This window comes from Hippocampus bargibanti, linkage group LG09 (assembly GCF_051943395.1).
Source record: "Hippocampus bargibanti isolate YZ-2025 linkage group LG09, ASM5194339v1, whole genome shotgun sequence".
Lineage (NCBI taxonomy): Eukaryota > Metazoa > Chordata > Actinopteri > Syngnathiformes > Syngnathidae > Hippocampus > Hippocampus bargibanti.
The window spans coordinates 22326436-22342431 of NC_142742.1; the positions used below are offsets into that span (position 1 = coordinate 22326436).

The following is a 15996-nucleotide window of genomic DNA, read 5'->3' on the forward strand; positions in this document are numbered from 1 at the left end:
CCTGGCCATCCATTGGAGAGGAGCATGATCAGAGACCACTGTGAAACGTCTTCCCAGGAGATAGAAGCGCAATGACTCCAGCGCCCATGTAATGGCAAGGCACTCCTTCTCCACGGTGGAATAATTCTTTTCCCTGGGCAACAGCTTCCTGCTACGGTACAGGATGGGATGTTCCTCTCCTCCATGTACTTGCGAGAGTACAGCCCCCAAACCAACTTCCGATGCATCCGCTTGCACCATGAAGTCCTTGCTGAAGTCTGGTGCCACCAGGATCGGACTGGAACCTAGCGCCTGTTTTAGATTGGCGAAGGCCATTTCGGCCTCTGGGCTCCATTTCACCAATCGGGAGTGTTTTTTGGTCGTCAATTTTGTCATGGGGGCTGCTATAGTAGCAAAGTCAGCGATAAAGCGTCTATAGTAGCCAGCCATGCCTAAGAACGACCTCACCTGCTTCTTGGTAAGGGGTGGGGGCCAATCTTGTATAGCCCGTAGTTTTGCTTCTTGCGGCTTCACCAGCCCCCGTCCTATAGTGTAGCCCAGGTAGTTGGTCTCGCCAAATGCCAACCTGCACTTTTTCGGGTTTGCTGTGAGACCTGCTTTTCTGAGGGAGTCAATCACAGCTTTTACTCGGGGTAAGTGACTCTCCCAGTCGGGACTCTGTATGACGACATCATCTAAGTATGCTGCTGCGTACCTCTTGTGGGGGGTGAGAATCCGGTCTATTAGGCGCTGAAATGTGGCGGGTGCTCCATGGAGACCAAACGGGAGCCTGGTGTATTGGTAGAGCCCCTCAGGTGTGGTGAAGGCTGTCTTCTCCTTTGATGCCGGGGTCAGGGGCACCTGCCAATAACCCTTTGTGAGGTCGAGAGTGGTGATGAAGCGTGCCTGTTCCCGGGAGTCAATAAGATCATCAACACGAGGCATCGGATACGCATCAAATTCAGACACCTCATTCAACTTCCGATAGTCATTGCAGAATCGTATTGACCCGTCTGGCTTGGGAACCAACACTAACTTTGGATCGGACTTGCCCAGGCACTTTGGGACTCCTCAATTGGGACTCCTCAATTACTCCAAGTTCCAGCATCTTCCGTATCTCCTCCTGAATAGCTGCCTCACGGGCCTCCGGCACCCGGTATGGACGTTGGTGCACCGTTTTTCCAGGTGTGGTGCGTATCTCGTGTTGCACCACGTCCGTGTGTCCAGGTATGGAGGAGAAGACGTCTTGGTTACGCTCAACCAATTCAAGGGTCATCTGGCGTTGGTGTGGGGACAAATTTGGACCCGTCTGGACGTCTTCTCTGGCCGGTTCCTTCGCCTCGCTAGGGGGTAGGCAACTAAACAGCGCCTCTCTGGCATGCCATTTCTTTAGGAGGTTAACGTGATAAATCTGCTGAGGTTTCCTCGTACCAGGTTGGCTCACCTTGTAGTTTACCTCCCCCACGCGTTCGATGACCTCAAAGGGCCCCTGCCAGGATGCCAGGAACTTGCACTCCATGGTTGGTACCAAGACCAGCACTCGGTCCTGTGGCTTGAACTCTCGAGGCTGGGCACATCTATTGTAGGAGGCTTGCTGCTGTCGTTGGGCCGCTTCCATGTGTTCTCGCACTATGGGATAAAAGGCCTTCATCCTTTCCCGCATGTCCCCCACATGCTCGATGAGGGTACGTTGTCGGCACGGCTGCTCTTCCCAAGCCTCTTTGGCGATATCCAGCAGTCCCCGGGGCCTGTAAGAGTACAACAACTCAAAGGGTGAGAAACCGGTAGAAGACTGTGGTACCTCCCTCACGGCAAACAGCAAGTATGGGAGCAGTTGATCCCAGTTTCGGCCATCTTCTTTGATAACTTTCCTCATCATGGCCTTGAGTGTTTTGGTGAATCGCTCTACCAATCCATCTGTCTGTGGGTGGTAGATGGAGGTTCTCAGCTGCTTGACCTTGAGCAGGGCACACAGGTCCTTCATGACCTTGGACATAAAAGGGCTTCCCTGGTCGGTCAGTATCTCTTTTGGGATCCCTACCCGGTTGGCGAGAGCAAACAGTTCCTTTACGATCTGCTTTGTGGTAGCCTTTCTGAGGGGGACAGCTTCTGGGAACCGGGTGGCATAATCCATCATTACTAAAATATACTGGTGTCCCCTAGCACTGGTAGAGGTCCGACTATGTCCAGCCCAAGCCTCTGAAAAGGGGTCTCAATGATGGGTAAGGGAATTAGCGGGTTTCTGTATGTGGGCTTGGGCGCCACCTGTTGGCACTCGGGGCAAGAACGACAATAATTCTCCACATCCTTGTGCACCCCTGGCCAGAAGAACCATTGCAAGATTCTATCTTTTGTCTTTTCCACCCCTAGGTGTCCCCTTAGCATGTGTGTGTGTGCCAAGTCCAGTACTGTAGCTCGGTGTGGTTGTGGTACAAGAAGTAGCTCACGTACTTCATCATTTTGCTTCGTAACCTGGTATAATAGCCCCCGATCAACCCCAAAATGGGGGTATGTGGGGCTTGTCCTTTCCCCCTACACTACACACTCTAAAACCTGCACATTCTTCATGGCGTTGGCAAGGGCAGGATCCTGTAACTGTAAGAGGAAGCAGCTTCTGGGTCCCTGGGTTCTCATCACCACTGGAAGCCGGGAGGTTTTCTGGCGCTGGAGTTTCCTCGGCGGTCTCTGGACCAGATTCCGTCTCCGGTGGTGCATTTGCTGTCCCTAGGAGGGCACAGGCTGGGGAGAGTGAATTAGAGGGGTAGGCTTGAGTATTCACTGTTCGCGTCTTACCTCTTCCCTTCCGAGGTAGTCGGGCCAGTCTTTCCTGGGTTTCTCTCCACAGTGGGTGAAAGGCCGGGCAGTCGCGTCCAATCAGGAGGGGGACAGGGAGAGAGTCAACCACACCAGCTACCATGCGGATGATTCCCTTGGTTGTGGTCATGGTGAGTTCAGTAGTGTGATACTCTCTGGTGTCTCCGTGGATGCAGGAGACTGGAAGGGTTTTCTCTGGAGATAACCTGGTTGGGTCGACCAGCGTTTGGCACACCAAGGTGACCAGGCTTCCGGAGTCCAGCAGGGCTTCAACATCTGGGGGGTCGGGTGCATTGTGAGCTGGGCGGCAGCAAAGGCGGGGACCCTGGCGGTCCGACCCTTGACTGCAGAAGCTAGCTCTTGGGACGTGGAATGTCACCTCTCTTACAGGTAAGGAGCCCGAGCTGGTGCACGAGGTCAAAAAGTTCTAACTAGACATAGTTGGGCTTGCCTCCACACACAGCCTGGGTTCCGGTACTAGCCCTCTCGAAAGGTGTTGGACTGTCTTCCACTCTGTAGTCGCCCACGGTGAGAGGCGTAGAGCAGGTGTTGGCATACTTATTGCCCCCCGGCTCACCACCTGTACGTAGACGAAAGGGTTGCTTCCCTCCGCCTTCTGCCTGATCAGAACAGGAGTGGTGTTTTGTTATTCGACTTCTGTGCTTGACACGGATTGTCTATAATAAACACTTTATTCAAACATAAGCGTATCCAAATGTGCATGTGGCACCAGGACACCCTTGGTCACAGTTCTATGATTGACTTTATAGTTGTATCATCGGATTTGGGGCCTCATATTTTGGCCACTCGAGTGAAGAGAGGGGTGGAGCTGTCAGCTGATCACCACCTGGTGGTGAATAGGCTCCGTTGGTGGGGAAGATTCCAATCCGACCTGGAAGACCCAAACGTGTTATGAGGGTTTGTTGGGAACGTTTGGCGGAATCCCCTGTCAGAATGAGTTTCAACTCCCACCTCCGGCAGAACTTTCCACATGTCCCGGGGGAGGTGGGGGACATTGAGTCCGAATGGACCATGTTTCGTACCTCCCTTGCTGAGGCGGTAAATCGGAGGTGTGGTTGGTGCCCGTCGTGGCGGCAACCCCCGTACTCGCTGGTGGACACCAGTAGTAAGGGATGCCGTAAAGCTGAAAAAGGAGTCCTACCGGGCCTATATAGCCTGTGGGACCCCTGAGATAGCTGATAGGTTAGCCAAGCGCAATGCAGCCTCGGTGGTCGCCGAGGCAAAAACACGGGCATGGGAAGAGTTCGAGGAAATTCTGGTCCACCATCCAGCGTCTCATGAGGGGAAAGCAGTGCACCACTAACACTGTGTACAGTGAGGATAGGGTGCTGCTGACCTCGATTCGAGACGTCGTGAACCGGTCGGCAGAGTACTTTGACGACCTCCTCAACTCCACCAACACGCCTTCCTTGGAGGAAGCAGTGTCTGGGGACTCCGAGGTGGGCTCTCCGAGCTCTGTGGCTGAAGTCACCGAGGTGGTTAAAAAGCTCCTTGGTGGCAAGGCCCCGGGGGTGGATGAGATCCAAACGGAGTTCCTAAAGGCTCTGGATGTTGTGGGGCTGTCCTGGCTGACACGCCTCTGCAACATTTCGTGGTCAGCGGGGAGAGTGCCTCTGGATTGTCAGACTGGGGTGATGGTCCCCCTTTTTAAAAAGGGGGACAGGAGGATGTGTTCCAACTACAGAGGGATCACACTCCTCAGCCTCCCTGGAAAGGTCTATTCAGGGGTTCTAGAGGGGCGGGTCTATCGGAAAGTCGAGCCTCAGATTGAGGAGGAACAGTGTGGCTCGGCCGCAGAACAGTGGACCAGCTCTACACCCTTAGCAGGGTCCTCGAGGGCGCACGGGAATTCGCCCAACCACTCTACATGTGTTTTGTGGACTTGGAGAAAGCGTTTGACCGTGTCCCTCGTGGAGTTCTGTGGAGGGTACTTCGGGAGTATGGGGTACAGGAGCGGCTGATACGGGCCGTTCGGTCCCTATATGACCGATGTCAGACTCTGGTTCGCATTGCCGGCAATAAGTCGGAATCATTTCCAGTGAGGGTTGGGCTCCGCCAAGGCTGCCCTTTGTCACCGATTCTGTTCATAACCTTTCTGGACAGAATTTCTAGGCGAAGCCGAAGCGTTGAAAGTTTCCGTTTTGGTGGTCTCAGTATAGCATCTCTGCTTTTTGCAGATGATGTGGTACTGTTTGGGCCTTCAAGTGGAGCTTTCCAACTCTCTCTTGAGCGTTTCGCAGCCGAATGTGAAGCGGTGTGGATGAGAATCAGCACCTCCAAATCTGAGACAATGATTCTCAGTCGGAAAACGGTGGAGTGCCCTCTCCGGGTCAGGGAGGCGATTTTGCTTCAAGTGGAGGAGTTTAAGTATCTGGGTGTCTTGTTCACGAATGAGGGTGTAAGGGAGCGAGAGGTCGACAGGCGAATCGGTGCGGCGTCTGCTGTGATGCAGACTTTGTACCGATCTGTCGTGGTGAAGAATGAGCCAAAAAGCAAAGCTCTCAATCTACCGGTCGATCTACATCCCAACCCTCATCTATGGTCACGAGCTATGGGTTGTGTCCGAAAGAACGAGATCCCGGATGCAAGCAGCCGAAATGAGCTTTCTCCGTAGGGTGGCCGGGCTCTCCCTTAGAGATAAGGTAAGAATCTCGGTCATCCGGGAGGGGCTCAATGTCGAGCCGCTTCTCCTCCACATGGAAAGGAGCCAGATGAGGTGGCTCGGGCATCTGATTAGGTGTTCCGAGCATGCCCCACTGGCAGGAGACCTCGGGGACGACCCAGAACACGCTGGAGAGACTATGTCTCCCAGCTGGCATGGGAACGCCTCGGGATCCGCCAGGACGATCTAGAAGAAGTGGGGAAGAGGGAAGTCTGGGCTTCCCTACTGAAGCTGCTGTCCCTGCAACCTGACCCCGGATAACCGGCAGAAGATGGATGGATGGATGGATGGATGGATGGATGGATGGATGGATGGATGGATGGATGGATGGATGGATGGATGGATGGATGGATAAGACGTTTTTCTGATGTCAGCTAGGAAACAAAAAAGTGATGTCAGTTGTTCTTTAAAGGACAACCGACGCCTCTTAACAAGTTGTGTCCATAATTTGTAAAATCACTTCAAATGACTTCTACTGAGCGTATTTTACAAAGATTACACCGCATATTGCTATATTTCATGTTTTAAGACTTGCGCTGAATATTCAGGAAGTCTTGTTTCTGAGTTGGTGATGATTCCTGACGTCAAGTCACGTCAGGATCGCCCCTGACCGAGAAAGCGACACACAATGCATTTTGGGTACTTTGTTTGGTCTGAAAACTTTGTGTTGATCCGTGTTGATGGCAAAATTATTACAAATAATGCGATAGTGAATCGTTGTGTGTTACACCAAGACTACTATTTAACACTAGTTGAAACAAATTCCCAGCAGACAAATCAGCCCATTTCCAACGGAGCTTGTGCGCCATCTTGTGCATTTTCTGGGATGCTACGTTCGAGTCCTGAAGGCTCAAATTGATACGGAAGGACTTCTTTAATTAATTACGGTAGTTTCTGGTAATGGTGGGCAGACCAGGGAAATGGTTTTCAAATCGGCAAAAGTATGTATTTAACTCATCAGCCATTGTACACTGCTTGGGGGGAAGGTGAACAATAATTTTTTATTGCTTTCGGGCCATTCCACACCGATGCAGAGTCGTTAGCGGAGAACTGTTTGTTAAGCCTCTCCGCATAACTTTTCTTTGCGATGTTAATTTCCTTCGTCAGCCTGTTTCGGGCGAGTTTGTAAACTGCTTGATCGCCGCTTTTAAATGCATTTTCTTTCTCTTTCCTAAGCTGCCTGAGTTTGGGAGTGAAGCATGGCTTGTTGTTTTTGAATGAGCGGTAGGACTTTGTTGGTACACACATGTCCTCACAGAAACTGATGTATGATGTTACAGTGTCTGTGTATTCATCCAATGTGCCCGTTGAAGTTTCAAAGACGCTCCAATCAGTGCAGTCTAAGCATTCTTGTAGCGATAACTTTGCTTCATCTGTCCATGTTTTAACTGTCTTGACTACCGGTTTGACACATTTGAGTTTCTGTTTGTATGTGGGAATTAAGTGGATTAAATAGTGGTCAGAAAGACCCAATGCTGCATGCGCAACAGACCGGTATGCGCCTTTGAGTGCTGTGTAACAATGATCTAGAATGTTTTCTCCTCTGGTGAAACAGTCAATATGCTGCTTATATTTGAGAAGTTCACGGTTTAAACGTGTTTGATTAAAATCGCCCAAAATGATCAGGGGTGATTCTGGATATTTTAGTTTGAGATGGTTTACATGGTCCGCTAGCGTTTGTATACACGCGTTAGCATTAGCTTGTGGCACGATGTACACGGCAACGAGAATAAAGGAAGCAAACTCACGTGGCGAGTAGAATGGCTTGCAGTTGAGAGACAGCGATTCCAAACCAGGGCTGCAGTGTGCGTCGAGCATCGTGACATCGGTGCACCATTCTTCGTTGATGTAGAAGCATAGTCCACTGCCTTTGGATTTCCCCGATTCCTCCGTGTCACGGTCGGCCCGAAGGAGACGGAATCCGGGTAGGTGTAGCGTGGAATCCGGGTGGCGGTCACTGAGCCAAGTCTCAGTGAAGCACAGCGCAGCAGAGCGGGCAAACGTTTTATTGGTCTTTGTAAGAAGCAGAAGATCGTCCATCTTGTTTGGTAGTGAGCGTAGATTAGCGAGGTGGATCGATGGGAGCGGCATTGGAAATCCACGCTGCCGTAGCTGGACGAGCACGCCGGCTCGCTTCCCCTTCCTACGCCGGCGTCTCAAAGCTCCGTACAGAGCTGCTACGCCGCTCGCGAGCAGCCCCGAAAAACCATGTAGATTTTGGTGTGTCGGTGAAAATAGTCCAAGAGTGGATTCCCCAATGCTCAGTAACTCTTCCCTCGTGTAACTGAGTCGCGTAGGATCGCAAAAAACAAATGAAAATGACAAAACCAGGAACAATACTAGGGAGCGTGTGACCGAGGCTGCCATCCGCAGCGCCATCTTGGATCACAAATTACAGCATATAGCTTATAGCTATAGTTTACGTTTTAAGGCTCATGCTGAATATTCATGAAGTCTTGTTTTCGAGTTGAGGACGATCCCCATGTGACGTCACGTTTGGACCGCTCCTGACCGAGAAAGCGACACACAATGCATTTTGCGGTACTTTGTTTGGTCTGAAAACTTCGTGTTGATCCGTGTTGATGTCAAAATTAGAAGGAAAACACATAATGTGATGGTGAATCGTTGTGTGTTGCACCAAGACTACTATTTGATACTAATTGACACAAATTCCTAGCAGACAAATCAGCCCATTTCCAACAGAGCTTGGGCGACATCTTCTGCATTTTCTGGGTGCTACATTGCTGTCATTGACGGCTCGAATTGACATGGGAGGACTCCTTGAATCAATTGCAAACATTTATGCTTTCCTCTTCAGAACTATTTGAATCATATTCATAACTGGATGAGTAACAAGAAAGCATCTTCTCCGAATCTGAAGCCATTGTTTTGATTCTCGAGCAAGGCAAGCCATCTTGGTGTGCCGTCACGAACAAGGGGGTGGGACCTTCTGCAACTGGCCATTTCCGGATTCATTTTGAAGTCATTTTTATCGGTGTTTTTCATTTGACTAAAAAAATCAGCCTGCGTGTTTTGGGTATTTTAGATGCTATAAAACGTTTTTCTGATGTCAGTAGCAAACAAAAAAAATGGTGCCGGTTGTCCTTTAAATGTAGTGTGTACAAACCTCATAGCACAGTAAGAACACTACAACCCAATTTATTAACTGTCTTTCAAATGTGAAAAATATCCCTGATCAATTAATAATTTTGTCTCAAGGAATATGCAAGATGTGACATTTACAGACTATTTCGCAGATACTGGGAGGAGGAAATGAAAATAGATTAAAACAACATATGCACTGTGATTTATCAAGATTGCGTCTGTTTTTAATAAGTTTCAATCGAAGGTGCAAAGTTAAGAAATCAACATTTATTGAAAAAAATTTCATCACTTTCAACATTAAAAACATATTATTCCACAACGAAATATTCAAGCTCAATAATACCTACTTGTGTTAAACTACGCTAATTCATGGATGGATTGTCCTGACCGCGCACTCTACAAACTCGCCACGGACGCCCTCGCCTTCACGCAAACAGTACACGTGTACCGTCGCCAAGCACACAGACATAGGCTACCTGCAGTTGAAATTTGCATACTCGGCACGGCAGCCAATCAGAAGTCTGCTTCTTTCTTCCGGACTTTCGCAAGCGTTATAGTGTATTTGCATATCATTTTCCAAAATAGATGCACAGCCCAGAAGAAAGATTCAAAAGAAGCTAACAACACGTGTGACGCTAAAAAAACGTGAATTTATATCAAACGTGACTGTAAAGTGTACGTGAGAGTTATGAAAGGGGCTTAGTGGCTTGTAGCTAGCAATGCAAACATTGAGTTGTGCACCATGGTGACAAATGACTACTGCAGTGAAATCTGCAGCCTTGGACATTTACCGTAAATTAAGCAAGGTGACGTTTGTGGTAGGGAAAACCTTAATTAATATAAAAAACTCAATACTTTATGACTTTGTTTTTTTTGGGGAATTGCTGCTCTTATCGTGTTTCAAGTTGTGATCCCATTTGTCCACTACGTTTTTGTTACGAGTTTCAGACACTGTTTTTACTATGTCTGCCCATTTGTCCGCTACCTTTTTGTTACGAGTTTCAGACACTGTTTTTACTATAATTTGGACAAGGTCGGCGGGACGGATTAAAAAGCCTAACGGGCCGTATGTGGCCCGCGGGCCGTAGTTTTTCGATTGCTGTTCGAGAGCAATGCAAGACGTACTGGCGTCACGAAAAAGGGGGCGGGACCTTCTGAAACTGAAACTTTCTGAGGTCATTTTGAAATAGTTTTTAGACACTTTAAGTCATTTTTATTGGTGTTTTGCATTTGAGTAAAAGTATCAGCCTGCGTGTTTTGGGTATTTTAGACGCTATAAAACGTTTTTTCTGATGTCAGTTAGGAAACAAAAAAAAATGGTGTCGGTTGTCCTTTAAACTTGTATCGACTGTACCGCGCGTGCAAGTTTGTTTGTTTATTGTATCATAGCAACTGGAGGAGCGAATCGAAGATGGTGGTAAGTTGTTCGTAACCTACTTTGTATTATTCTATTTCGCATTTATGACAGTTTCTGTCTGTATCTGTTTGGTAGGGCGCCATTTAACAATATTATTATTTGTCCAAACGCAATATAAAATGACAACAGCGTCACTTTATGTTCGGATAAAGGACGAGAGAGTTTGTGTTCTTTCGAACCAGAAAATAAACCACATACATATACTATATTGGAAATGACAATTTTCGTTCATCTCTTTTGCTTTTGGTCTTGTTTCCAGGGGAAAGCAACAACAATAAAAGAAGCCCTGGCCAAATGGGTTTGTGGCATAAAGACAAGATTTTTTTTAAAATTCAATTACTCTAAATTCGTCTATGTGTGTCGAAGTTGGTAAAACGTGGCCCGAAAATGTATTTATTTATTTGTGTTCAATTTGTGTTTCTTTGTGTTCAGGAGGAGAAGACCGGAGAGAAGAGCAGTGAGGCCACGGTTGTTAAGCTCTATGGTCAAATTCCTCCGATTGAAAAGTTGGATTCAACCCTTGGTAAAATCCCTAACTGCGAGTGAGTCATGAGCATGAACCATTTTGAATTAAATTGCCTTGAATGTGTATGTCTAATGTATCTCTCTGTCTGTCTGTGTGTCCATCCACCCGGGTGTGTGTTGGCCTTTTTTCTTTCCCTGCTGCTGTATCATTCACAGAAAGCTGTGTCTGTCCACAAATTGCATTGACAAAATAACCAATCTAGGAGAGCTCAGTAAGCACTTTATTCCATAAAACAGGTGTAGTGACACACAAAAAAACATACACTGAGAGTTAACATTATGACTGTAAAGTGTCCTTGAGAGTTTTGAAAGGCGCTTATAAATGAAATGTATGATTATTATGATTGATTTGTTCCTCTCTGTTTTTCTAGAAAATTTGAAAATTTTGTCTTTGGGTAGAAATAATATCAAGGCCTTTACTGGGCTGGTGAGCACATATACATTCAATTTTGTAAATATTTTGATGATTTGTTTCACTTGCAACATTTTCGACCTGGTTGATGTGCAAAAACATGAAAAGCGCGTATTGTTTCCTGTGTCCTGTAGGATGCAGTGGGCGATACATTAGAAGAGTTGTGGATCTCTTATAACCTGATAGAGAAAATGAAGGGTGTACATTTGATGAAAAAACTTCGAGTTCTGTATATGTCCAACAACCTCGTCAAAGACTGGGGTGAGCAACGCTTCTAATATTCTCCAATACAGAACTAACTTGCAAACTTATGACGCTGGTCAGCATTTTCTACACGGCATGATGCCATTTTTTTCATGTTGGTTTGCAGGAGAGTTTTCTAAACTGGCAGATCTCCCATGCCTTGTCGATCTGGTGTTTGTGGGAAATCCTCTTGAAGAGAAACACTCACCTGATGGAACATGGATGGAAGAGGCTAGTAAGAGGTTACCCCGACTGACAAAACTGGATGGTAAAGTATTTCAACACAAGTATATATTTACAGGACAACCAACACAGATTTTTTGTTTCCCAACTGACATCAGAAAAACGTTTTATAGCATCTAAAATACCCAAAACATGCAGGCTGATATTTTTAGTCAAATGCAAAACACCAATAAAAATGACTTAAAATGTCCCAAAACTACTTCAAAATGACCTCAGAAATTGTGCCCCCTTTACCAGGACGCCTTGCCTTGCTCTAGAATCAAAACAATGGCTTCACATTCGGAGAAGCTTTCTTGTTACTCATCCAGTTATGAATATGATTCAAATAGTTCTGAAGAGGAAAACATAAATCTTTGCAATCGATGCAAGTCCTCAATTCGAGCCGTCAGGACTCCAATGTAGCGTCCCAGAAAATGCACAAGATGGCACCCAAGCTCCATTGGAAATGGGCTGATATTTCTGCTGTGAATTTGTCTCAACTGGTATCAAATAGTAGTCTTGGTCCAACACACGACGATTCACCATCGCATTATTTATGTGTTTTCCTTCTAATTTCGCCATCAACACTGTCACGTTCCGGCGGCGACAGTGGCAGCTGGCGAGCAGGAACGTGTGGTATTGGCGGTGGATCGCTAAGCAGGACAGAGGCGTGGGTACCAGCAATGGATTTATTAACATAAAGCGCGGGTCCGAAGATATGCGGACCCGGTAAAAAGCTCGTGAGACAAAACCAAGAATGACAAACTGACAATGTTAGTGGGTGAGTGGCGGCAATCCACCCAACCACACTAACCAAGAAAAATAAAGTGGCACACGGGGGTGCAAAATAACCTACGACGCGGTGCAATCAACAAACGCGTTCGTGGCTAAAATCATTCCTCGGGCGAAGCAAATTATGTACTGGCTACAAGTTCCAAGTACTGGCATGGCACAAGGTGAAGTATCTTCCGACGCTGGGTGAGTGCCAGCGTCGGGTTTAAATGTCCACAGTCAATGAGGAGGAAATTGACAGCAGCTGGCGAGCGGCGGGAGCGGAGGCCCCGCCCAGCTGTCAACTGGCTCATGACAAACACAAAGTTTTCAGACCAAACAAAGTGCCCAAAATGCATTGTGTGTCGCTTTCACAGTCAGGGGCGTTTCAGACGTGACGTCACATCAGGCATCGTCATCAGCTCGAAAACAAGACTTCCTGAATATTCAGTGCGAGTCTTAAAACGTAAAATATAGCTATATGCTGTGGAATCTTTGTAAAATACGCTCAGTAGAAGTCATTTGAAGTGATTTTACAAATTATGGAAACAACTTGTCCGGGGGCGGTTGTCCTTTAAATGACACCACTTGGAGAATTTTGTCTCCAACTAAACATATTTATCGTTTTAGAGAATGTTCTCAAACAAATACTGTACACCATTCTTTCAGAAGGCAGTTCTCGTTGCTAACTAAAAGCCCTCATGTTTTACAGGGAGTATAGAAACCCTCCGAAGGAAGCTTTCTCCCTTTAAATCCATTGATTCCAGCACAATTACATAGTTTCAGCCACAAGGCACAGAATAACAATTGATCTATGCCTGCTTTGTACAAGGAATAGAATTTTTTTCCTATTGTCTCCAGGGATTCCTGTCATTAAACAAGATGCAGATGAAGATGATGACTGAAGGGCTGCGAAACTACAAAAGTTCTCTTTGAAATTCAACTGTTTTAAATGTTTTGGGGAAAATCTTATAAGACAAACCTGCCTTTGGTCTTGAGCTCCTGTTACGACCGGCAACAAAGTAATACATTCCACAAGAAAAATCCTGTTGGGTGTTCAGCAATAAAATTCAGCACAGCTTTTGATGGTTGACAATTTTGTAATGGCTCGGAAAACTAAGTGTCTCGAACCTAGTGTGCCTTTTGAGATCACGACGTTTCTGCAAAAGTTATGCAATTTCACAAAATGTATCTGATAATGATGATATATAACTATGGTAACTGTATATCTTTGTCTATCCATCTATGCCAGCAACCTATATTGACGGGAAGAACAATGAAATATTCATGCTTAGATGGAAGAAAGAAAAATAAACATGTGCATCCACCCTATTCCATTCATAGCTTCTTGCCACTAATATTCAATTTGTGAATAATTGACCAGACTAAAATGTCACACTGAACAAGTCAACTTTGGGATTGAAGTAAGACAGGCTCACCTTTATTTCAGTATATATACCTATTGTGACAATTTTGAGTGGTGGTATGAAGTGACATGATTTTAAGGAAAAATGGTTTGGAAACTGGATTCTAGAAAAGCTTCCTGTAAGGTTTGATAATGCTATACTTTTCCGATTTAATACCCCTTGTGTAACACTAGCTAAAATAAAAATATACGGTTAATATAAGGTATATTCAAAGGACAACCGACGCCTGCGGACATGTTGTGTCCATAATTTGTAAAATCACTTCAAATGACTTCTACTGAGCGTATTTTACAAAGATTCCACCGCATATAGCTATATTTTACGTTTTAAGACTCGCGCTGAATATTCAGGAAGCCTTGTTTTCGGGTTGGTGACGATTCCAGCCGTGGCGTCACGTCTGGAACACTCCTGACCGAGAAAGCGACACAATGCCTTTTGGGTACTTTGGTTTGAAAACATCGTGTTGATCCGTGTTGACGGCGAAATTCTGATTCTGATTAGAAGTGAAGGAAATAAATACATTTAGTTAGTCATTTTAAACATTGTAGGATGAACATTAAAATAGTGAGTTAATCAGTATAAATGGTGCTTTGTTTTCAGTGGATGGGTGAAGGAGCAGATGTGAAATGTCTGTCGGAGTTCTGTTTATGCAGGCACTAGGGCAGGGGTGGGCAATTAATTTTTATCCGGGGCCGCATGAGAAACCTGAATTGTGTCAGAGGGCCACCAACTTTCTTTCATTGTAAATTCTCAAATTAAATATTTTGAATAGCTGGTACTGATAATCAGAAGAATAAAGCACTCTGTAAATATTTATATTAGGTTATGTGAAATTGTGGTGCATTGGTTAAATAAGAAAAACAATTATTGAACCAGTGCAATTTATTTTTAACTTGTTAATCTCCACAAACAATAACTTGTAATGTTTTCCACCTCATGTTACCTCTTCAGTGAGAATAATCCAGTCTGTTCTGGGCTTGAACAAGGGCATTGAAATCTGGCGGAATGTCTGAAGTGGCTATCCGAAGGACAGCTGAGAGGTGGTCATCAGTCATAGAGGATCTGTGTTTGGATTTGTTGAACTTCATAACTGAGAATGTCTGTTCACAGGTAGATCCAAAGAGGACTAAGATCCTCTGAGCATGCCTCCTCAGGTGTGGAAAATTCTCCTCTTTGAGGGCGGAGTAAAAGTCCAGCAGTGAGACTCACTTGAAGTGATCTGCCAGAAGTGTGTCAGACTGCAGATCAATGAGTTCCATCTGAACTTCACTTGGTGCATCATCCACACTGCAGTTGAAGGGAGAAGAAAGCATGTGCATTTCACTATCAAGAGTTTTGAAATCTTGAAATCGCCTTGAAAACTCTGCATGCAATGCTTCCAACGTGGTTGAGTACTTTTGGAGGTGATCACCTGATCTTTTGGCTTCCTTAAGTGTTGGCAAGTGGGTCAGAATGTTGACCTTCATTTGGCTTGTTGGCTTGAGAGAAGCTGCAGTTTTCTCATGAAAGCCTTCACTGCACTGTACATCTCATGCACAAAAAGGCCCTTGCTCTGCATTTTGACATTTAGTTCGTTCATTAGTGCAGTCATATCCACAGCGAATCTGAGGTCTGTCAACCAGTCGTTATCTGAAAGTTCTGGGACGTCATGACCTTTCTGAATACAGAACTCCTGAATCTGGTCTCTCAGGTCCCAGACACTTTTCAGAACCTTGCCAAGGCTGAGCCACCTAACAGTGCAGTGATAGCTTATATCACCATGTTCAGCCTCATTTTCCTCCAACAAAGCAACAAACTGTGATTTAAAGCTCTCGCTCTGATGAAATTAACTATTTTAGTGACAGCATCAACGACATGTTTCATTTTTAACACTGTCTTACACAACACTTCCTGGTGTATGATACAATGCAAAAATGTAAATTTCTGATCAGGGTTCATTTCTGTCACTTTATCCTGCATTCTCTTTAAAAGTCCAACATGTTTCCCGGTTAGATTTGGACAACCATCTGTTGTCACACATGCAAGCTTGTCCCATTACAGTCCTAACATGGCCATACATGCATTTACCTCTCTGAACAAGTCATTACCAGGGGTTGTCCCTTTTATTGACTGCATGGCTGCCAACTCCTCCGTGATTTGAAAGTCTGCGGTTATCCCACGTAAGAAGAGCAGCTGGGCGGTGTCACGTACATCGCAGCTCTCATCCAAAGCAAGAGAAAAAAAGTCAAAGTCGGCCGCCTTGTTCTTCAGCTGAAGCTCTAAATTTCCCGCGATGTCCTCAATCCGCCTCGTTACAGTGCGTCGGGAGAGTGAAACGTTCTCAAACGCGCCCTTTTTCTCTGGGCACATCAGTGCAGCAGAGTCCAATAAACATTCCTTAATAAACTCTCCGTCGGAA

General features: G+C 46.0%; 1 protein-coding gene and 1 pseudogene across 3 annotated transcripts; one reads left to right on the forward strand and one right to left on the reverse strand.

Moving 5' to 3' along the window:
• Window positions 1–9927: 9927 nt before the first annotated feature.
• Window positions 9928–14840, forward strand: dnal1 (dynein, axonemal, light chain 1). 3 transcript variants are annotated; one of them, XM_089004276.1, is made up of 9 exons: window positions 9928–9998; window positions 10258–10296; window positions 10431–10540; window positions 10680–10735; window positions 10895–10950; window positions 11070–11196; window positions 11306–11446; window positions 14550–14638; window positions 14709–14840. In XM_089004276.1, exons 1-8 carry the CDS (start codon window positions 9993–9995, stop codon window positions 14609–14611), a joined length of 597 nt encoding a protein of 198 aa, XP_088860402.1. In that variant the 5' UTR covers window positions 9928–9992; the 3' UTR covers window positions 14612–14638; window positions 14709–14840. The 3 variants fall into 3 exon arrangements, with proteins under 3 accessions (XP_088860402.1, XP_088860401.1, XP_088860403.1); XM_089004275.1 differs by having other exon boundaries at window positions 14550–14740; XM_089004277.1 differs by lacking the exons at window positions 14550–14638; window positions 14709–14840 and adding an exon at window positions 13033–13875 and having other exon boundaries at window positions 9930–9998.
• Window positions 14795–15632, reverse strand: LOC148893975 (general transcription factor II-I repeat domain-containing protein 2A pseudogene; annotated as a pseudogene).
• Between the last annotated feature and the right edge of the window lie 364 nt (window positions 15633–15996).